Source organism: Arctopsyche grandis, chromosome 5, assembly GCF_051622035.1.
Source record: "Arctopsyche grandis isolate Sample6627 chromosome 5, ASM5162203v2, whole genome shotgun sequence".
NCBI lineage: Eukaryota > Metazoa > Arthropoda > Insecta > Trichoptera > Hydropsychidae > Arctopsyche > Arctopsyche grandis.
This window is the reverse complement of record NC_135359.1, coordinates 6,363,280-6,389,535: the sequence shown is the minus strand read 5'-3', so window position 1 is coordinate 6,389,535 and position 26,256 is coordinate 6,363,280. Positions and strand designations below refer to the sequence as shown.

The following is a 26,256-nucleotide window of genomic DNA, read 5'->3' as shown; positions in this document are numbered from 1 at the left end:
TAAAATTTTCAAAAATATATTTTCGCTTTCTTTTGAATGCAAGAATTATATTATCTTCATCATTTAGATTTTTTTCATGTTAAGTAATATAATTTTTACCAGAACATTACATTTCATTAAAAGAAGATAATGAAACGAGATAAAATACAATATAATATTTGATTATATTTTACTTTTTTTCAGAAACATGTAAAATAAATCATGTAACAAAATATTAGAATATTACTTTAAAAGAAATATATTAAATATATATAAATTTATATTTATCTATATACTAATACTTGTTTTTGGAAACAAGTCGATTTGAAAAAACAACGAAATATGTACATGTAGAATAAAATTATTCTGTTCATCAGTGGACGTACATACAAAACGGGAAAAATAAAATAATTTTACGAAACAAACACAAATCACATAAGTCACCCTAATTAAAGCACTTTAGCTCAGTAGTTGCGTTAATGCTAACCATCGAGAGGTTCCGGTTTCAAGCCCTGGATTGACTTCGATTGAAAATAGTTTATTCCGAAGCATTTCTGTTGTGCTTCTGGTCAGACTTGGATATTTGTGAATCGATCGTTTCCTATAGAGTTTGCCAATTTATCTGATTCCTTTGTTGAAACAATTCCTCATCAAATTGCAAAAACCATCCTACTTACTATGTCACCACTATTTGAATATGGTTTCTAATTTATAATCTATAAATTTACACATGTACAAGGTTAATACTGTTGCGTAGGGGTGGGTGGAGGATCCAAGTAAAAGGCCAACAGTCGTTTCACAACATTTATTGATGATTAAGGAGATACACGCACTGGCAGTGCTAAGTCCAGAATGACATGATATCGCCTACGTACCGCCTTATAAAGGGTAGATCTCTCAGGACGTCTAATCTGTTTACCTGTTGTATAGTCACGTATTCGGATATGTATTTCCACGACATTGGGTCTCCCCGTACCGATTCTGAGAAAGGACTAATAATGGTCATTGCTTAGCCTAAATGCACTTAGAGTCCAGATATAATCCTGGAAGTAAGTGCAAGCACTTATTTAATCCGATAACAGATAACCCCTGAACGGTCACATAGTCTCTGGGATTCTATTCGCTTAATCCGCGGCGTACGTAACAATACCATAGACGTCGCTCAGGAGCATCCCATAATGACATCATGGGAAAACATAATATAATATAAAATAAAAATAGGTCATCGACATTATTGAGTGTAAATAATCGAAATTTTATTAGATTATCTCAATGGATTCGATATTGTATATATGCTACATACAGTTGAAGTGTATCTTCTAGTTGGATTTTAAATTTACAACCTACAAACAAAATTTATGCACGTATAAGTTAAATACCATAGCATCATAGCACCATAGAGAATAGCATCATTTATTTATTTATTCTTAACAGACCATTGTGGCATAACAGGGATTCCTAAAGCGCCACAATGGTCAAAAAATATAAAAAAAAAAAAAAATAAATAAATAACAATTAAACATAAACATAAATACATCCATACATAAACATAAAAAATAGCATTTAATAATAACAGATAAAGTAAAAATATCAAATAAAATATAGCATAAGGAATGCCTTGCAGCCAGTTTCAATAAATATGTAAGAAACAACTACAAATACAAAACATCCCTGTAAGGCCCAAATGGAAGAGAGTTAATCAAAATTTCACTCATAAATCACAATCAATCATGAAAACAATGATCGCAGACTACCAGATAAATGGGTTAGAGTAATTTCCGACAATTTACGCTCACTTAGGTAGAAAATATCACATTCAGTCTCGGCAGCAACGATTTCATTAAGAAGTCGAATAGCTCTTGGAATAGGAGCCATTCGAAAAAGGACTGTGCGGGCAGGAGGTACAGCCAGCAAATGATGATGTCTACCACGCACATAGTGATTAGGGACATAAAGTCCCAACTGCTCCAGCAATAACGGGCATGACGTATTACCACGTAAGAGCAGGAGAACGAAACGAATTAATGAGAAGTTTCTCCGAAGTTCAAGGGAATTATACATATCATATAAAATTTTACGGAAATTTTGTGTAATTATTCTACATAAATTACTTAGTAGAAGGCACTAGACATTATTAAAAATCTTGAAACCATGAAACTAAACGACTAGGTCCGTTGCGGGAAAGCAAAAATTTTCTTTTATCTCTCCATATACATAGATACAATCTTAGTACGGTCCTGGAAATAAGCCCCACCCTTAATTTATATTCGACACACAGCTGAAAGATCCTAGCTCTAGTTATCAGGCATCGCTACGTGACATCTCCGGCAACAATGGCATTCTAGTGTCCGAACCACGACGTATTGATTTGTGTATTTACCTGTGTCTTGGGTGACGTCGAACAGCTTAGCGACCAGGTACCTGTCCGTGGGGGGACCTCTGGCCAGGAAAAGACTCCCCCTGTCAGCCCTCGTCAGCAAGCCAACGTTAACTAGGATCTTGTGGCAGAGCACGTCCATGTCCAGCTCGTTGGCAACGTCCCTGATCAGCTCCATGAACAGTTCTCCTTCGTCGAGCTGCCTCAGCTGCTGGCGCGAAGGGGTGCGAGCTCTCGAACTCGGCGACCTGGATCTCTGCACAAACAACAAATCAAACAGATCAAATTACCGTGATATTACATATATATGTATATGTACGATTGGGGTTAGAGATTGATTGATTAATGAAGGATTAGTAATCCAATCACAATCATAACACTAGTGTGTGGTCGTAATGATGGATGTAAACAAGCACTCTGTGTACACAATATATGTACATTTGAGCACGATTGTGATAAGTCCTCGATTTGGCTAAATTGCGTTATCAATGTAATTTTATTCTATTTTTAATATGATATTAAAGCAAACTGGTATTTTTTCTGTACTGGTATAGCGTTTATCAATATGAAGGCGGCGCTTACAAACAAGCATCTTAATCTTCGTACGCGTTTGAGATTTGCGAAGAGCTACATATGTACGTCTGGACTAGGGCTTCCAAACCGGTTTACACCGAAACCGAAAAGCCGGCTTTTTGACCATTTTTCAAAAAACCGAAAACCGGCTTTTTGGCTCGATCAACCGGCTTTTTAAGGTTTTCTTTAATTAATGTTTTTTTCCTCAAAATTAAGAATTATGAATTTTAAATTTCTATGAAAGATCAAAATAAATGTGTATAAACGCTCTTAGGTAATAGGCGTATATTTCTTTGAACAAAAAAAGCTACATTACTTTCTTTCTTGAGCGGTTTCTTTGAGATTTAGTAATGGACCAGGTCATAAACCAATAAAGTATTATTGAAAGTATGTAGTTTCAATGACCTACCAAACTTCAGGTATAGAAAGCATAGTTATCTATCGCAAATCCTTGTACTTGAAAACATCAAAAAAAGTAGTCAAATGATTTATGGCAAAATGTATAGGAATTTCCGAAATATAATTGATTTTTCTTCGAAGGAATTGCCCTTTAAATATTGAGGCCATATACCTACTTTTATTATGGATTTAAAATGTTCGTGATCAAATGAATTTGCCGTTTCAAATGAATTTGTTTCCGAAATTTGCAACGGTTGCTTTTGGATTTTTTAAGCTAAAACAAATGCGTAAAAACAACTTTGAAATCTCTTTATCTATAATATATCTAGCTTATTTAAATCATTTAATTATATGTGCGTATTTAGGATCTGCCATTTTACGACTGTGATATATGTACATATAATACAAATTGTATTATTTGTAATATTTGTAATAATAATATAAAGTTATGATCTTATGAAAGTTCATAATGTTTATAACTTAATTTAATTTATAAAAACTATTTTTTTTGCAAAATATAGATATACATATATTATGCAAATATAAAAATTTTAAACTTAAAAAAAATCGTATTTTTCTAAAACCGGTGAAAGCCGGCCAACCGGCTTTTTATTTGTAAAAAAACCGAAAACCGGCTTTTTATTTCGGGCGGTTTTTTGGAACCCCTACGTCTGGACAGTGTTACTACATGGATGTGAAACGTGGAATCTGAAGACCAGGATGATCAGCCGCATCGAAGCTTTTGACATGTGGGTCTACAGACGTGTGCTGAAGATCCCGTGGACCAAAAAAAATAACAAATGAAGCTGTCCTCGGCATGATAGGGAGAGGCAGGGAACTTGTTTCTGTCATCAAGCGGAGAAAGATGTAGATAGTACCTCGGACACATGATACGGAGTCCAAAATACGAATTTCTCCGTTTGATAACCATGGGGAAAATAGAAGATAAAAAAATGGATTGGCAGGAAAAAGTTGTCTTGGCTTCGAAACATGCACATGTGGACCGATATGAGCACCGAAGATCTGTTCCAAGCCGCTGAAGGCCGATGCGGATATCTTCAAATAATCGATGAGATGTTCAGGGCATTGAGAAGAAGAAGAAGGTATTTTTTCAAAATTACGTCACATTTTTTAAATTTCAAATCCACCATTTGGTATAAAACTTTATATATTGTATAAATATATGTATATAGGTAAAAAGACAGTTAAGTGGAGTAGTACATATGTATTGTGAAAAATTATAGTTTTTATTTTCAATCCCTTTCATTTATTGTAATCTTTAAAGCGTTTTCTTGATTAATTGGGTCCAATGATTAATTAGAACACAAAATGCGGTGTAATAAATCTCAATATACAGTCTCTATCTACCAATTTCTGATCTCATCGTTATGATTATTATCACGGTAGGTAACGGTATACACGTTAAAGTAGAAGTGTATCTTCCAGTTGTAATATATGTATTTTAACTCGATGGAATATATTCCATCTAACCTGGTGGTTCGGTGAGTACTGGTCACAAATTACTCGTCACAAAGCCACTAAAATCTCTATAACGGAACATCTGGCAGCCGAAAAGTCCATCATACTAACGATAACTATCATAGTAACGAGAACTTGAGTGCCAAATATTGTGTATTCACGATTTTCATGGCAAAAATTGTCTTTGTGACCACCCCAATGTGACGAATAGTCCAATTACCAACCTGGTACCAATTACCGCTATAGTTAATTGGTACCAGTTAGAAGTGTATTTTCAGTTCTAATATATTTTGACTGATTGGAATATATAATATATAGTAGAAGTGTATTTTCTGAAGTGACTAGTTGAAATATATTCCGTGTAACCCACGTAAGTTGATTCATATGGCGAATTACATTTCAACTGGTCAAAATATATAATATATATGGTTGCTAGGTAGCATACTAACTAGCTGGTTCGTTGTTTTGATTGTCCGATATTCGGATGCTTTTTTCGAATATATTATCGATTAATAGTGTCGTGTTTTTGCATTGTGTGTAGTGTTATTGGTGTTGCTTTCATTTTTGATAAAAATTTTGCAATTGTGATTTAAATACAGTGGTTAAACTGATTTCTGAAAATATATATCGATAAATTATTATATACTTAGTACGGTAAAAAATAACAAAAGAAGAAAGAATAAGAAAAAATTGTCATTTGTTATTTTTTTTATTTGAATTTTTACAATGGGCGATTGTTGTAACATGTGGCGTGAACTATGTGTCAATGCAATTGATCGTATTGAGAAAAGATTTTCATCCTTAGAGCAGTTAATACGAGGCTTGAATTCTCCTGTACTTATTAGAAGTGTTGTGCCTTCTCCTTCTGTTTCTCTCGTTGCTGATGCAGCCGTGAAGATGGGCAAAAAGAAAATAAATAGACGTAAATCTGGTCTGCGAATTAATCATGAAAAACCTGGACAACCCGCATTACCTGACCGACCTTCGGCTGAACAACCTCCACTTAGACGTAAATTTGAGGTGGGAACAGCAGCTTCTGGAATTATTGTTTCCGTCAAAAGGAATGTCAATATACATATATGGAAGCTCTCATTGGACACTTCGTGTGACGAGTTTTTGACTCACGTTAGTGCCATCTGTGGATTAAAGGATGGCATTGTGGTTTCCCCTCTTAATGCACGAGGATCTTATACATCCTTTAAGGTATCTGTTCCTGCTTCTGTCGCTGACCTGTTATTTTCTGCTGGTTCTTGGCCTGCTGGTGTTCATTTTGGTAGATTTAAAGATTGGGGAATGAGCATTAAGAATATAAAATCTAATACTAATAGTACTTCTATGTCTGCCACTGACGTTGTTTCATCATTAGAGCTGCGCCCAAGTGTTTCATTTGCTGATGTTTGTACGGGAGCTGCTAGATGTTTGAAGCCTGATATTAAAACTACGTCTGCAAGTTTTAGTGAATCTTCTATGGAAACGGTCGCAGTGACGTCGATGTTTGCCTCTTCTCCTACATCTGCCTGCTCAAATGGTCCTGATAGTCGTGATTCTGTTGTGACTGTGTTGGCTTCTTCTTCTGCTTCCTCTTCCGTTTCGTCTCCATTGGCTCAACCTCCGTTGGCTCAATCAAAACTGCCATTTCTTGTCTCAAAGAAAGTCACGCGCCAAACTGGGAGACCGAAAATTGGTAATTTATTACCAAAATGTACGAGGTCTCAGGACAAAGCTGGCTGCGTTTAATTCAGCCGTTTCTACTATTTGTGATGATATGGTAGCACTAACGGAAACATGGTTGACTTCATCATTTTTTGATGCTGAACTTTTTAATTCTTCCTGGAGGGTGCATCGTCGCGATAGAGTAGATCGACGTGGTGGTGGTGTATTATTTGCTTGTCGTGATTGGTTTCGGTCAGTCCGGATGACAAATTTTGAAACTCTATCTGGTGAGGACTTATGGAATTCATAACTTGAAAATCATAATCGAGAAAGAATATTACGAAATACAAAAACCTTGTAAACATAGGATGAATTCAAGACGATAAACGATATATAATAATAATAATTATTATTTTTAGTTGTTTGTGTATATATATGTATGTTTTGTTTTTGTTATGTCTAATTTATTATTTTGTTTCTTGTCTTTTCTGTTATATTTTTGACCATTGTGGCGCATTAGGAATTCCTGTAATGCTACAACGGTCCAAACTTAAATAAATAAATATTCTAACCCATATAAGTTGATTCATATGGCGAATTACATTCTAACTGGTCAAAATATATTGCAACTGAAAATACAGTTCAACTATAAGTTGGCACCAAGTAAAATGGAGAGGTTAGATTTTCGTGAAACGTCACTCGACTAGTAAATTGAATTGCAAAAGTCACATTTTTTTGTTGTTTTGAACACAGTATTAGAGTTATCGTAATACGGTACTTATTACCTTTATTCGTAATATCTAGCAAATATTAATGCATTATTGAATTCGAAAGCATTCATAAAATCATCAGAGCTGTCAAAACTCAACTGTTATATTACAACTTGCACACATTTTTTAAATTGTATTTGCGCTTGTAGAGATATATGTATGAATGACCTAAAACGCCAGTTGGAATATACATACATACATAATACAACTGAAAGTACACTTCGACTTAACATACATATGTACATATAGGTATACATATTAATTACAATTATAGAACATATTTCGATTGTATTTTTTTTAATAAAAATCGAATCCGTTGTTTTAATTTTAGCACTTAAAACTCATATGGAGACTGTTTCTATCCACCAAAACTATTTTTAAGAAAAACTAGACATTAAAAATTGGACTTCCACTGAAATTTTTATATATCATTTTTAGAAATTCTACCTATATATTAATTAATTTATTATTGTAAAGTTGCGTAATCACTTTATCACGTTTTTGTAGATAACTTTAATTGAAGTATTCAAAAACTCAACTTTAAAAAGTGTTTTTATTTTTAAAAACTGTTCATAAATGTCGTTGTAAAGAAACTTCAATTAATTAGGTTTCACTTAAGTTGTAGCGACTATGTGCCCATGGGCAGGCGCGTGGTGATTTATAACCTATCTAAAGCGCCCACCGGTGGGCGCACGGCGATGAAGTAGTTAAATGCTTTTTTTTACTAATATAGAGATATAATAAAATTATCATAATAAAAAATAAGTAACGTTGAAAAGTTCCTACTCCTTTCTTAAATCATAATATAAATGAAACGCGATTGAACAAAACAAATCATGTACAATCATACTTTTTTCAATATTGTATCACTTTATATTATATAATATAATTAGAGTATTAAGGATGAAAAAAATAGCACCATATAGAATCATGAAATGAAGCAACACAATGAACAACTTTGCGATATTTTCCCTGATAGTTCAAAGAACACAAAGAGGATAGCAGTCGGGGTCGCAATCGAACCCCTGACACCGTCCTTTGAATGGCAAGAAAACTTAAATTTATATTTCAATTTCACGGATGTCAAATTGCCAATGGCACTTTACTTTGTCGAGATTGCTCCAAACACACAAAAGACCGAGTATCTATTTATAAAGATGGAAAAGAACGAACTGAAAAGATAACTGCCCGGGGTGCTAATTTTCACCAGACACTCGTACCTACAAAACATCTTCGTCTCAATATTAATAAAAATGTTCAAATTATTAGTAACACAAAAACAAGATAAAATCTTCGGTGACGTTCTGCCATTCGTTTTCATTTTAAATAATAACTGTCGAAATCGTGTAAGCGAATTTCCACAAAAGAACGGACAAGCTCGTCAGATTCCCATAATTGCCGATTCTTTTGAAATTTTCGACATCCTTTGTAAAAAAAAAACCTTTTAATGCCTTTTCCTGTTCGTCCTATCGATTACCGATTGTTGTGACTTGCCTGAAACCGGATTTTCCATTTCGCCCACGAAAGTTTCACCATCAAGTTGATATTTTTGATGGAAAAGTCGCACCATTGATCTCCCAGCGGGCCACCCACCCACCCCCTTATTTTTGCTCGCCCTTGGCGTGCCCTCATTTCCTCATTATGTAAATATCCCCCAAAATTCACACACACACACACACAAACATATACATAACATTTCGCACGCCTTGCAAACGCCAACAGGTGTTTACCATCGCTAAGAAGCATCCAATTAATGCTAATAATAATTTTCCAAGCGAAAATGTTTTTATCCCACACCACATCGTATGTGATAATTTAATTACTTTGAAAATTCGCGTGCGTTTATTTTGACGTGCATAATTAAAACGCGTTCAATTTCGAGATGAAATTTTATTTGATGTTTAGATACTATTTTCTTTATAAGATGGCGATTGTTTTCTCAGCGAGTTATGAAGTGAAATTCTTTGGATTTTACAGCAGCTTCTAAGTGAGTTCAATGGCCATCGATTGTCTATGCAAGGGATTGTCAACCTCTTCTATGAAAAGTGTTTTTAAAAACGTCACAATGTCTCTATGCTCGTTTCAATATTTCACCGGATTGTTTAATCAAGGAAGAAGTGTTTGAAATGGAGTGTGACGTTGAAAATGTCTGATCTGCGCCACGTTTCCTCTTTCAGAGTGATAAATCTGCTTAATTTTTCACCATATACGAGCCATTTTCAACTGAGAATTTTCACGACTACTGTATATCTTTCTCGCGATACCCCAAAAGCCTTAATGTTTTGACAAAGTTCTGGTATACATATATTCGGTATACTCACATTACATGCGACATATTTCCAGCAAGAGACAAACCAGAGACAACAAAGCAAAAATTATGTACGCCATTTTAATTCGAATACACCGAAAACACAAACTAAAATCTATATATATATACATATATACTATACTATATAATACCCGACATATAGATTTTTAATGCTTATATTATGTGTGTAGGTAAAATGGATTAGCTTCAATGCTAATATGCTTCATATGTTCGAATAATTCGTATATAGTAATATAATCGAGCGTAGTTTTTCATTAACTTTTATAGCATAAGCATATAGTAGGAGTAGAAGCTGAAATTACAATGAGTAGGACACGTAGTTAGAAGATAGTATGGAAGATGAATGTAAGAGATATTCAAATTATTTCCAAGACAAGCATACATACATATAGAATGATATATGTTTAATGATTTCCAGCCATGCATATATTATATATAGAATGATATATGTTAAATATAATATAATAAAATTGTACGAATTAAGACACGCCTATCACTGCAGAAGTCTACCTAGACGAGACATGCAGCACTTTTGAGTGTGTTCTTACCATTAGAATACAAATTGGATTCATTCGAGATTTGCAATGTTTGCTTACTGAGCTCAAAGTAATATAACAAGAAAAATAAGTACACACATACATATTATATATCAACAACACCATGAACATCTGTATAACAAATACTAGCACGTTTAATCATATTTTAAAACAATATTTTACTATATTTTTAGTTCGTCTACCCAATTTTTCTTTCCTCACATCTACACATACATACATATGCTTTGCCGCTTTTCCCATTTATTTTTAAATAAATAAATAATATTTCATTTTTGTATACCAAATATTGTGAGTACACTTTCGTGAGTATATTCAAAACTTAAAAGACGTTTTGATGAAATTTATGGGTTTTTTTTATTATCAAAAAAAAACCAAAACTTCGAAAGAAAACATTACTTGAACTATTAACCATACGCACTTGAGGATAGATATGAGTACAATAAGGGAACTGAGCTTAAATAAATAGTCATCTCTAGATACACATGTTAAAATTTCATAGTTTTTTGACATACATATACATATATGGTTTTGGCATTGCTAAAAGCAAATGTTGCTGTTGACACACAAACACGGGTTTGAAAAATCAGAGATGTTGAAGAGGATGTATGGAATGAAGTTTTTAGAAAATATAAAAAAAACATCATAATTTCAACAAGAATGTTAATTTTTTTTATAAAAATTTATTTATTTATTTTATTTATAGTAGTTTTGGACCATTGTGGCTTTACGGAAGAACCCAATGCGCCACAATGGCCTACATTTGATTAAGAAAAACAGAAAAATAAAAAATAAAATACATAAAATAAAAAGCAAAAATGCAAAAGCAGAAAAAACATGATAAAATAAAAAATAAAAATAATAAAAAAAAAAAAACAAAAGAAAAATAATACATAAGAAAATGAATAAGTGTACAAGAGTTTAAAAATCAAAAATGAAATCCAAAAATCACATTCTTAGTTTCACATTAACAAAAGAAATATAGTACATAAAAATCTGACATATTTGGCCAAAAATCAATATATATATATATATATATATATATATATATATATATATATATATATATATATATATATATATATATATATATATATATATATATATATATATATATATATATATATATATATATATATATATATATATATATATATATATATATATATATATATATATATATATATATATATATATATATATATATATATATATATATATATATATATATATATATATATATATATATATATATATATATATATGTATATTACCCTACAAGAAGCTACACGCCAAACTTGAAATTTATATATACATATGAGAGCTAAAACTATAAATATTTATATATTAGAGATAACGAGAACCAATAGAGCAAATTTCATAAAATATAGAGTGAATTATAGGCGTTTAAACAATTAAAATCTGATAATGCCGTGTCATGGCGAACAGTTTACGCCTTGTTAAACGTCAGGAAGATTTACTTTCCCCGTTTTAAAAACGCGTTGTATGCGATATTTTATCTCCAACGTAATGGCAGACGATACATTAACGTGTATTGATGACCAAAATGAGCAATATGGCAAAGTATGAAAACAATCGGATAAGAGATAAAAATGACCACTGACACGAAAGCCATGTGAAACGTAAAGGAGGTATGTAAAAATATACATAAGGAGAAATAAAAAGAAAAGGTAACATAAAATAAAACAATATATAAATAAAAATAAAATCATAGCGAGGCCCAAATGGAAGAAACTAATAATATTCGGATACATATTTTTTAAGTTATAAAAAAAGAGGGGGGGGGGGGTTCATAATTAAACACCGCCCTGGTTCTTTTTTAATTTAGATATTACACCACTGGACACTCTTTAATCACAAAGTACGAGCATAGAATACTGAAGTCACAACGAGGGAATAGAAAAATTGTATGAACCCTGACCCAAGAAAGTTGCGCATACATTGTATCTGAGAGAGCACCCTGCACTTACGGTCGAGAAAAGCTCGGTTAACGTCATCGGCTACAGCCTCCAGGGACAATTAAGCCCGTGGGCCGCGGTCCGACCGCGAAACTCGCTTTAGCGTTCTCCGGGTCCACGACGCGCCGTTACGAGCCCGTTAATGGCGTCCGTAACGGCCGTTACGGGACCGGATTATGGCGCCGGCCCCGCTTAACGTAGTAAACACTACGTCACGCGTCCCGTGTCGAACGCCGAGGCCTGAAATATTTATTCGTCGCGTAAAAGATACGCCGTCGTTCATTTTTAACGGGAATATTATTTGTTGCGACGACGACGACGATAACGGCCGCCGTTAAACTTGCCCCGCGGACCGGATGTTTGGAAGGGGCTTTCTTTACATTTTATTGCGCGAATGCGTAAAAGCGATTGTGAAATGTTAACATTTAATGTTGCCTTTTTTTTTCAACGCATGGGTATACTTATTATATTCAAGATCCAAGTATTTATGGTGTTGCTTTATTGTTTGCTTGTCCGGTGCATATTAGTTTTTGGGTCTGTAATTCGGAGTCCCACTGAAATTAAATTCTCTCTCTTTACTTAGAACTACTATCTGAATGGTCTTTAAATAATAATCTACCATTTAGTTTGACTAAATGCCATGTTATTTCCTTCTCAAGGTCTCTTTCCCCTATTGAGTTCGCTTATAGCCTTCGGAACTATCAGTTTATAGCCTTCGGAACTGATTCAACTGTTGATCTTGGTATACTGTTTAGGAGTGACTTAAAATTTTCAAAATGTGCTGTAGGGCTACCAAAATGCTTGGATTTGTTTTGCGCAATTCTCACTACTTCCAAGATCCGAGTATAACGGTGTTACTTTATTTTTCGCTTGTCCTAAGCATATTAGAGTTTGGGTCTATAATTAGGAGTCCCACTGAAATTAAATTCTCTCTCTTGATAGAAAGAGTTCAAAAAAAGTTTCTTAGATGCCTTCATATGAGAAAATATAAATATTACCCCTATTTATTTCCCACAGCCTTTTTACAAGGTATGTTAGGATTTGACTCACTATCTTCGAGAAGAATTATTGCCATTTCCAAATATTTATTTGGAGTATTAAAGGGAAAAATTGACAACTATTCGATTTTATTAGAATTTAAAATTTCGGCGCCTGGATGTGGTAGAGCTTTGCGTCAACATTTACTTTTCCAACCTATTCTTGCGAAAATGTCTGCTTTCGATAACTCGTCTCTTGTAAAAGCTTTTCGGTTCCTTAATGTGATAGATGAACATTTGGACCTGTTCAATTGTCATGTTGATGAGCTGGTCAGTTTCATGAGATTCAACACAAGTCTATTTGAATGAGATGAATGATTGGTAATTTTTATTGTTCTTTTCTATGTTATTTTCTTTTTTTGTAAGACTTGTGTAGCAACACTTTGGGGCAACCTGTCAGGTCACTTTGGTCATATTATTGTTATTATTATTATAAAAATAATAAATATATACAGTTAATTAGTAAAAATTAGTAAATTCAAATTGAATTGCAGCACATGTGTTAAATCAGCGCTTTTCGAACGTTGTGAAGTGAAAATTTTTCCCCCTTTCCTTCTTACCCCTATGCATTTCCTCATACATATATATATATATATGTACGAGGAAATGATTATGATTATTACTACATACATATGTACATATATTGCAGCAAACGATTGTTTGAATTTAGTAAGAAAATTTTTAAAATAATATTATATAACGCGCTTTGTATGGGGAACTTTTGAGCGAAACGGCGACTTTGAAATCTCATTTATCAGTCAAAACTTATCATAATCAACCGAAATAAACTCCAATAGATTAAAATTAAGTGTTTATTTTTTAAATAGTGCAGGGGAAAAAATCTACTTTTTCGAAATTTTTGTCGAGTTAAATCCATTGGTTTAAACAATGTTATATACATACACACATATGTATATATATATATATATATATATATATATATATATATATATATATATATATATATATATATATATATATAGTTAAATAATTATAAAATTTTATTGAAAAAATGTACCGCAGTATATCTATTTAATTAAAAACAACATTTTCAATTTTTAATTAGGAAAACATTTAATTTTCGATATTAAAACATGCATTTTATACAAACGAGACTTTTTCTAAATTGAAATTTAATAGAAATAAAATATTTAAAGTACAGATATGTAAATATATGTATATAAGTATGTATATGCATGTTTTTTCTACCAAAAATTGTTACATTTTAATAATATTATAAATTTTTATTATAATGAAATATGTAAATACGTATAATTCGGATGTAATGTATCATGTATCATAGGAGTAGAAAAAACTTATAATAAATAATAATTTCCAAAAAGTTCTAACTTACACATGTTAAAAAAAGTATTATGTTGGCTTTATGTTAAATATTTTTAGCAAAATAAACACGAGAACACTATAAATAATACAGAAAAATGAGTTTCACGGCCACTTATCTTAAAATTTCATGTAAATAAAATTATTTTTCGTTCTACGCATTAAATTATATTTAAGTATCATACATATGTATATCTATGTACTCATAATATATATATATATATATATATATATATATATATATATATATATATATATATATATATATATATATATATATATATATATATATACACATATATATATATATATATATATATATATATATATATATATATATATATATATATATATATATATATATATATATATATATATATATATATATATATATATATATATATATATATATATATATATATATATATATATATATATATAAATTAAATTACATCTAATATCATTTATTTTTTCCCGCGTCAGTAATATGAGATGTAAATCACTGCTTTTCAATATGCACTGCCGAAAAATATGTAACTGTTTATGCTAAAACCAAAATTTGAATTGGACTATACGACAAATACTATATTCTATATTTAATATATATTAATATACTTTATTCCGACTAGATTTTTCAAACGATTCTACAAATAAGAATCTGCCAATTATTACTATTATATTTTTTAATATCAATTCCTATGGAAAACGCGCGATTTTATGTATGTACGTATTTATCAGTGTTCGAAATGAGCGTGCGTGCATAATTGCCATGTTGAAATCTAATGCATTAGCGGCACGCGAAAAACTATTAAATGTAAGTAATTAGATTCGGTCTTTGTTCGTGGTGTGTATGTTATGTAATGTAGGTTAGTTCACATTCCAGTACCTTCGCTTCGGACACAATTAATTTACGTAAAGGTTTCGCCATTGGAAAAACGATTTTCTGGCTAATTTTCACATTACGTGATAAATATCTTGTATACACACAATATACACGACACTTTTTAGCATACGTATATTACATTTAATTTAACATTGCATTTATGTACATAGATTTGACTGAACCAAACCAAATTTTGCATAGTTATTCCCCATAGACCAGACATTTTTTTATATTTCGACGATACCACAGTTGATTTATTGTGCTCGCAAAAACGTATGATTATTTATTTTTATTTGCAAATATAGTTTGAATTATTATGTGCAGATTTATTACGACTAGTTTTTGTATATAACTAAATTATTACATACATTTTCCAGTGGCCTAAGAATTGCTCTCTACATATTTTTTATACATTCCGTTAAAGTATTAATATATAATACTTGTCTTTACTCACTTTTCGCCTAATATTTTCAAACCTTGGAATAAGCATACGTACATATAAAAAATAAAGGAAAATATTTGTTTTAGTATACAAACGCTTACTTCAGCGAGCTAAAAACGTAATGGAAAGCTTTATTCGTGAACAAATGGAAATACCATTTCGGACAATAAGAATACACGTCTGATTTAGATACGCTCGAATATTCAGAATGGACTTAAATATTGTATATAGCTTTGACTTGATAAGGCGAACGTAGGATGAATGTATTTTTGCAAAACCGACACGAGCTATATTTCAACCGTGCCAAAAATTTGTGAATATTTTTGTAAAATATTAAAACAATAAATATATCATATATTTATGTTACAAAAGTCAAAGCCTCTATTTATATTCCAACCTTAAACATTTTTAATGCAATATATATTGTAATACAATATATATGTACATGCAATCATTTATTTGCCATATTTCCCGGAATTATTTGAGCGGGTGAAAATTTAAAAAATAATGAAGAATTTTACTTTAAAAAAGTTCATATGATGATTTTAAATTAAAGACTTTAGATTTCTATAGCGGACAAACAGGCAAAAAAACATTCATATTTATGTATATAAGTACATAATAAATTTCTTAGCGTTACTATGTAAGTCGATAGACAGTTGAGAAAACTTTCCAAGGGATTCAAACCTTTTCAAAATGCGTCTACGGTCTAAGTTAAGGTACCATGAATACATCCATATATAGAAAATAAAATATATTGAATACTATCCGATATACCCGGCGCTCCAAATAATACATTCCATTGATATATTTCTTTCATTTATGCAAATACATATTTTTATTTTATTTTTCCATAGATATATACCAGAAAGGCTTGACAGAAAGATCCCAATGCACCTTTCCGGACAATTAATTACAAACAATGCAGCATTTTATTATTACATAAATCACTGTATTTTCAGAAGTTGAAGAACACGAAATAACAATTAATTACAGAATTAATGCATTGAAGCATCTATGGATTTTAGATTTGTACATAATTTTTACAAATTGTACACACAATAAATATAGAAGATTTGTGACAACAGGAAAGATGATTTTTTGCCAATTTTGAGAAACCGTTTCAACAATGGTCAGATAAAATTGGCAAACTCTGATAATAAACGATCGATTCGGAGTCACAAATACTCCCAAATCTAACCAGCAGTATAGCGGATCGAACCCACTGATCACTTGTTGCTAAACATACATACATAGTATTTGATTTGTAAATGAATATCATTTACAAATCAAACCGAATTCATATATAAAATTCAGATATGTATGTACGTCACGGGAAATCCTCGGACCAAAAACGTGCTTGGATAATGACTTTCGAAACAATGTGAACCACAAATAAGCTCCATTGTCTTCTGGATTCTTCCGAAGGTGAACAATAAAAAATCTGAATACCGGAGATGCTGGAAACCGCAAGTTTCGTACGTTAATTAAGATAGCCATTGTCTCGCGAGCTGGCGTCGCAGGAGTTGTCGGTGAATTTTCCGGCTTTCCCGGCCGGAACCGATTTATCCAGCTTCCCGCCCTGGGGGAATTGACCGTTTACACAAATGTACCCTTCATTTCTTTTAACTTTCTCCCATTTCGTGCCGTATAAATTGTGAACCTCGGGCGAAACGAATATAAATGGTGCGATTTAAAAACTAGTCGTGTTTTATTCATGTGTCCTACCCTCGCCCTCTTGCAAGTATCATTCGAAATTTAATATTTATAATTTTTTCTCCCCTCTGACGAACCGCCTTTTTTCAGCGTGGAGATGGCGTTGGGCTGATTACGGATGCGCATCTTTAACTAGTTTTTCCGATCGCCTTGCGGTAATCGATCGATATTCTATCTATAAAAATGTATTGGTAACTTTTATCAAAGAGAATATTGCCTTCGTAATAACTTCGATAAAATAAATAAAATCAATTTAAAATACCTATTGATCAACTGATATAATATAATATCAATCTTTTGATAGTCGCTTTCTTTTTAGAAATAGTAAAACAAGCCGTACCCAGCGTTCAAGTTGGAAAAAATTTAACCTTCTCAGAAAATTGATAGCCAACGGTCTAAGTTACTGGCCGAGTACCATGAGATAGTGGTTTTTGTGGTTCCAATTTAGTATTTGAAAATTTAAAACTGTATATTTGCATAGCAGACAAACAAAAATTCATCCTTATATTAGAAATTAAGAATTGTAAATATGTTTTTGAGCTCTTTTTCCTATTATGGTGTACATTAACATTAGAATAATATAATATTATGATTACTAACAAAATTAAATTAAAATTGTAAATTAGAAAATGATCAGTAGATCAGTAGCTATTAAAATAGATATAAGATGTATTGTAAACAAAATTTAGTAATAATAAAAAGCATTTAAAAATCAAAAATCAATATTAGAAATTATATGTATTTTTTTAATATAATATATCTCATATTAGTAAAAAAAAAGGTAAAAATTACCTTTTTTGACCTACATATTATACTTATATATAATGTCATGAATTACATAAAAACGGGTCATCTTGCCCTCGTTACATTTCATAAAATTCGTTAATTTCTTCGGCGTTTTTTGTGAAAATATTTTCTGAAAATATCACTTCCTCCATACAAAAACCCATTGTGCGCTTTGTTTCAAGACTTTCGGACGAAACGGTGAATCAAATCATAAATGACTAATTTAAACTAAAAGAGATTAAAATAAACTGTTTATTTATATTTTTAATGTATTAAAAATCGAATCTATTCTATAAGAAAAGATATGTATATAAAAAAAACCTACTTTTTTGACATTTTTGTCGAGATAAATCGATTGGTTGGAGGCCCGGGACATTTAAAATCGATGATTTCTTATTTATTTAACGTTCCCTTGATACAACAATAGTTTTCCACCAAGCTCATCAAAGAAAATCCAAAATTCGGGTTTTTCGCTCTGTCCTAATGTATATAGATATGCACAAATGTACAAATCTAGTACCTATACATATGAAAATAATTTTAGAAATATACACGTGCTGTTTATAAAAATCATATTGCTTACAATTCTTAAAAAAAACAAGAAAAATTTGAATATGCTTAAAATAAATAGCATTTAAAAAGAAAAGTAAAATAAAGCTGCCTCCCGAAGAACGAAGTAGAGGGATGCGTTCAATTTATTTATTCTATTATTATACATATTTTATAGAAATCTACCCTTCATTGAGACCCCTAAATGAGTTTTCCCAAAATCGAGACAATAGTGAATATTTTTCTTATACCTGAAAAGGGTAAATTCATTCCATTTTATCAAAATCCTTGGATCCGTTTTCAAGATTAAATTGATAAAACATAAACTGTTCGTTTTGCAATATACATAAGATATACATACATGCATGATATTTTTGAAGATTGTTTAAATATTATAAAACATTTTAATAACTTTTACTTATACCATCATCGTTGATGGTATAAGTAAAAGATTTAAATAAAATTCAAATAAAAATTGTTTGAAAATTAATTTTAAATCAGAATAGCAGAAATAATAGCCGTGTATATATAATATAATATATCGCTATTATTATATATGTATATATATATATATATATATATATATATATATATATATATATATATATATATATAAAGATGGTAGTCTGTGTGTGTGTGTCCTAACGCTAGCCGAACATAATGAATGAATCGATAAAAAGCCTAAACTTTGAATAAATTCTCTTGCGAAGTCGAACCGGAAAACCCTCACGCGAACACAAATATCCCCTTATAGGTATACCTGAGTTCAGAGACTTCGTCAAATATTCAAATAGTCCTTTATTTTTTAAACATAAACCATAAACCATCGTCAAATATTCAAATAGTCCTTTATTTTTTAAACACAAATTGAAATTTTCGTTCTAGCCATATAAAAATACATAATTGTAATAATTTTATTTAGCAAGGTTTTGAACCATTTTTTTGTTTTCAATAAATAATTAAATAAATATTTTTAATTGTAATTAATTTATATTTTAACGATATTTAAAAAATAAAATGAATTCGATATGTCTCGGACATCCGTCAGCTTGACTGCACTAGAGACCATTAGACTACGACGGCTGACAAAGGAAGCCTTTAATTTATATGTAATTTATACATAATTGTGGATTTTGGGTTTTGTAAATTAAACATACATTTTCCTTACGTCACGCCATGTAAAAATACGCACTTTTCATATTATCAGATTCCGATTTCAACTTCGATGTTGACTTCGAGTTTTATAATTTTATTATTATTTTTTAATGCATAATTTATTTGGCATAACCGATTCCCGATTTCTGTTTCAGTTCCTATTCCGATTAATTATTACTATTCATATTGTAACTTTATTTTAAATCATGTATCAATCCGGAAGCACCCGTTGAAATTTCAACGGGCATAAAACTAGTATAATATAATATATGTACATACATATAGATAATAATGGAATTTTACTTATTCGTATATTATACAAATAATCGAAACGGCCACAATGAAAATTTGAGAAGCTCCAGTGAACGCACGACAGTAAAACGCTTTTCTCGTTCATATTAAAAGCGTTCTTTCAAGTTTTAAGAACATTTTCAACAATGCCTATGTACGAAAAATAGGCGGCGCGTGAAAGTAAAAAAAATCTTTGATGCTTCGGTGAACTTTCCCGACGAGAGCGTATAATATACATATCACATACATACATATAAGTTATAAATTGTCTACGATATTATGTAGACCTGCTATTTATTTATACATACATATGTATATACATCGACGATGAACAAAAAACAGATGAAATATGTGTTTCGGAAGCTTCCAAGCACAAGACGACTCTTCGACGTTTCAAATCGAACCTGCTATTTCGAATAAAGTGTTTATGTTTATGTATATGTAAATATAATACGTATGTACATACATCGACAGAAAGAATGGGGATTGTTGTAAATGGAAATGAGCTTAATTGAGTGTAACTCGAAATGCGAATAAACCGAGAATTCCCCTAGGCATACGTTTTATCGTTTCAATGTATAGGTATATGAAGTACTTGTATGAAACGTGTGTACATATATGTAAGAGATTTGAGATTATTGTTCTTATATAAAAAATAAATATATTTAGATTTTTCTCATTAAACTCAACGGCTTCTAAGCATTATAGTTTATCATTTTCGTATGAATTTTATGTCTTTTGATTAATATGAAGTTAATGAAAATTTCTAAATATGTAGATACTAAAATACAAACTCGTATAAGTTGTGAATGGTTTAATTTTTTTTAAATTCTAAAAATATTCCAGTTATATTTATTTAGATTATTGTATGCTACTAAACTCGTTAATTTTTTAAACGCATCATGCTTAGAAACTTTTCACTCTTATTTTTAATAAATTGCTAAAAGCGTCGATTCGAATTAAGGTCTATTCATACTGACAAAGCGCAGATCAGCAACTGCACGTAATCAGCAGTACGAAAAGTGCAATCTGCATGGATACATTCATATGTTTTGTAACGTGTATGTGGCGTACACGCAACAGCGGTAGCCGACAAAATCTATTCATATTATACAGCAGTACATGTCACCGTAACGTATCAAGGAAACCCGGTTTTCTTTGACCAGTGTGGAAATATTCACCCATGATGTGACGACATAGTAGCGAGTGCACGCTTATGAAATTGCTTACATATATACTTTCGGAAACGTCATATTATGACAATAATGACTCAACGATACGACGCAAGCAGTATTACGTCATATCGTCGCGCTTTGTAATGTACATATGTATTCAGGTGTAAGCTAATTTTGCCTTGCAATTGGGCAAAGCTGTACTGCTGTATAGTACGAATAGAAGTAGTCTTTTCCGTTCACTGCTGTGCCGGGCTGTTACCATTCAGTGCTGGATAGTTTGAATAGACCTTTAAGCCTTATGCAAAGAAAGAAAAATGAAACGGAAATTCAAATTAGAATGGAGTGCTTTTGATATAGAACTAAACGAAATTTTGAGCAACAAATTTTTATGGAAATATAAGAAGGGATCAAAAAATGAATACTTGACATTCATCTGACTGAAAAAGGAATATGTATTATACATATAGCTTTCGTCGACTCGCGTTTGTCTTGAGATATGCTAGGTTATTCTCCAACCCTTTGTTTTCTCGCTTGCTTTTCAACTCGCTTCTCAGAAGCAAGCTAGAGTATAATGCGATTGTGTGGAATCCACGTGAAGCAAAATACTCTTTAATGATTGAGAAAGTGCAAAAAGCATTTCTTCGTTTCCTATATGGAAAATAGTATGGGTCTTATCCATATCTCTACCCTGCTCCTTTCCTTTTGGGCATGCTTGGGTATAATTCCCTTAAACTTCGGAGAAACTTCTGATTTATTCGTTTTGTTATCCAGCTTCTACGTGGTAATACATGCTCGTCGTTTCTGGAACAGGTGGGACTTTATGTCCCTAATAACTATGTGCGTGGTAGACATCATCATTTAATGGTTGTACCTCCTGCTCGCACAGTTCTTAATCAAACGGCTCCCATTCCATGAGCTTTCCGACTTCTCAATGAAATCGTTGCTGCTGAGCCTGAATGTGATATTTTCCACCTCAGTGAGCTATGTTATGGGAGATTATTTATACCTACATATTTGTCTGGCAGCCTGCGCTCATCATTATTTTCATAATTTGATATGATTTATGAGTGAAACTTTGATCTTCTCTTTTACATTTGGGCCTCGCAGGAATGTTTTATATTTGCGGCTGGTTCTTATATTGGCGCTGGCTATAGATGTAAGACATTCCATACTTTGTGTTTTATTATTTGATAATTTTACTTTATCTGCTATTATTGAAATACTATTATTTCTTATGATTATGTATAAATGTATATTTTCCTGTCCTGTTTATATCTACCTACATATATTATCGGTCTCCCTCACGGGCTCGAAAGTGAAACGCCCGAAAACGCAAATATCGGAAGGCAAAGATCGAAAATCGAAAGATCTTAAGTCGAAAGATAAAAAAAGGGTGCATGGTAAACGGTACATACTCACATACTTTGCGCGAGCAGGATACAACAGGAACAAGAGGAACAGGCTTTTCCTCCCATATTCTGCGCGCGCACATTAAACAAGGATGTATGACAAAAAGAGAGATAATTTCACCGCATGCCACTCATATATATTATATATACATAATACCGTTTACCATGCACCCTTTTTTTTTGATCTTTCGATTTTCGATATTTGCCTTCCGATATTTGCGTTTTCGGGCGTTTCACTTTCGGGCCCGTGAGATAGACCCCTATATTATGTACCTATATATTTTATTTGTCTCACCTCTCTGTATTTTTTCGACCATTGTGGCGCATTGTCACAATGGTCCAAACTTAAACTTATATAAATAAATAAATATACATATGTACATACATACATACATATGTATATCATAGAACAAAAATGGTTAAAAACCCACGATGTAGAGGCCAGAAAGAAAAGCTTTTCAAAATTTGAATTTAGAAAAATAAAATACATAGAATGTGATTAATGAATACTGAAAACTTGATAATAATACTAGCCAGACTTTAAAAAAAATAAAGAGTTGAAAATAAAACATGGACAAAATAGTAAATGTAAATTGCACATTTGAATTGAAAATGGATTTTTATCACATTTATCTTCTAGAAAAGTTTGGAAAATCATATACATATGTACATAATATACATATCTACATAAGTATGTACGGATATAATTTTATAATATAATATGATCTGCTCCGGAACTTTGCTATAGCAAAGAGCACACACATATGTACGTATATAATATAGATCTTGCTCAAAATTAAAACGTCTAGAACCATTTTTTATCACGTATCCTTATCAAATTCGTTTAACTTTGAACCGATCAATCCGACCTTTACAAACCTTTTTCATCGTACACACATCAATTTATTAATTTAATACACTCCCTGTCATAAGCATCGACGTAAACACTACTGGACCATACATACGCCCCCTCCACTGCACAATTTTTCTTTCGACTTCACAGCGAAAGAAAAACCCAACTCAAACGGAAAATATGCACATTATTACCATCCACCGAAGTAATTCAAACATGAAAAGATCCATTCGAGTGTCACGGGAGATGAGTTGAATATAGAGAAACGTTATTGGATAACGGTTGATTTAGCTGTGCCAATAACTCGCCGAGATGAAGATTTATCGTTTATCGCGAAAATTCAGTGCCGCCGTCGCGCCGCCATCGCGTTTTCGTGAATGGTGATTAATTAATTTTTGATCGACAGCCAGTGGCGCGCGACATTATCACCTAATGAAATACTAATTTAATTCATTCATTATGTATATTTGCGGTCGTAGGCGTTAGAGTGCTCTGCGAGAACCGCGTCCGACGCAAACAGCTGCCTGAAAACAAGAAACCGCCTACATACATATACCTATGTATATATATTTACTCGATAATATGTAAATATATATACATAGGTATATGTATGTATGTAAGTACATATGTATAGTAGGCGTGCTTTGTCCGTGTTTGGAAAAGCTTTCGTTCCAAGAGGAAAAAACCAGATAGTGTTGACACGACGCTAAGCGGAATTCATTTAACGTTCGCCGAATTACATTCAACGGAATCGTATTCATTTAATGTGTTCCTTGTAACTTTATTAACGCTTCTTGGAAAGTACCAACTATGACGCTTTTATCTGAGACTGTAAATCTTATCACGCTTAATACAATTTGAATATCATTCTGAAATAAAATCAATTTTTCCCTCAGTATTCTACGTTTAAATTGTGACATAATAAAATTTGATTTATTCCATTTAAAAAGTGGCGTAGAATATTTTCAATGTTAAATTACGTACATACATATATAAAAACAATATGATAGTTAATTATATTAAATAATATACATGTGCATATATAAATGCATGTGTATGTATGTATGTATGTTTATTTCATTTTATATGTATTAAAATAAAAACCATGTATATACTTAGATACGAAACTTTATCATTTCTTTTCAGCTTCATTGGCAATAAAAAAAGTAATTTTAATTAAAAGTGGCTTCCATAATAAAAAATATCGTACAAAGGGTACTATAATTTTATTTTTTAATTGGGTACTTCATCAGAAACGGTTGAGAAACGTTTATTTTAAGTAATAATTAGTCTTTTTAAAGTGCAAAGCAATACTTACTCGTCAGTTTTGCTTTCGTCCATAAACAAATTATTATTTTCCTATTGAAGACTTTTATTTCGGGTTATTACTTGGGTCAGATATCAGCGTGCAAAATAGGCCAGATCATCCATTGCCACGTTACGGGTATCATCCAAGATGTTAAGCGAATTATTTACGTTATGCAAATTTCACCATTTTTATATCCAAATATTATAGCAACAGCGTTTCAATTTAATTCTATATCTAGTCAAATATTTTCAGTTTAAATTACGTGATTAAAAAATGGGGCTGCAGGTGATTTTAATGTCTGCTATTGGAAACAAATACATTCAAGATTTATTATTCCACAAGAAAGTTATATGGAAATGACAAGATTCATATGCATGTACTTCAATACAATTTCAACTGTTTGCACTGTTAATACATATTCTATTATGGTGCAAAATGACACATAGAACACATTTAAAAGATGTTATCTCCCATACATAGTCAAAAATTTGCATTCGTTGTATGAAACATCATTGAAATTGGTTCATTATTAAAAACGCTATTGACTCCTAAAACCCTATCTTATTTTGATCCACCTTAAATTTATATATGCAATAAAAAGATGATACAATGTGTGCTCTAATTTCTACATATTACATTACAAATGCAATATCATATCATTTATGACCTTTCACATGGTTGAAAACATGTTCCTAAATTTTCCACTCATTTTATATCCAGTCACAGACTTGATATAAATCTTTTCAACTTTTTCGTAAATTATACAGTATACTGAAAATTAAGATCGGCTAAACTTGATCAAATTAGAAAGTATCGATCCTCATTCCTTGGAAGAAGCAATTATAATATTATAAATATATATCACTCAGCTTGTCATGTTCAACGAGAGCAATCCGCCTCGAGGCATCCGCGGACGCCAAACTCCCGAAACTGTGGGCAAAACACCGTCAAAAGCGAATCGGATGAGATATTCCAATGCATAAATCGAGCTAAACTACTACTACATAGATCGTCTCCTCTAGAATGGCAATTAAAACTAGAAATCCACGTTCGCCGTGTTGGAATTGATGCTGCGTGTATCGATCCGCGTTTCTGCTCCGACAATTAACGGACCAGAGAACAGGGCTTGTTACAGATTAGGCCGGTGCCCTTTTCTCGGCTTCTCTTCATCCTTTCACGCCCATATTGATTAAGTGGCAATCATTTTTGACCTTTGCT

General features: G+C 31.7%; 1 protein-coding gene across 1 annotated transcript in view; it reads right to left on the bottom strand.

The window, feature by feature from the left end:
* The window catches only part of LOC143912278 (cGMP-specific 3',5'-cyclic phosphodiesterase-like), a 141,483-nt gene that overhangs the window by 47,619 nt on the left and 67,608 nt on the right, over positions 1 to 26,256 (bottom strand). Inside the window, exon 3 of the mRNA XM_077431561.1 lies at positions 2,360 to 2,612. Coding sequence (XP_077287687.1) covers positions 2,360 to 2,612 — 253 coding nt within the window. The remainder of the gene's footprint in view (positions 1 to 2,359; positions 2,613 to 26,256) is intronic.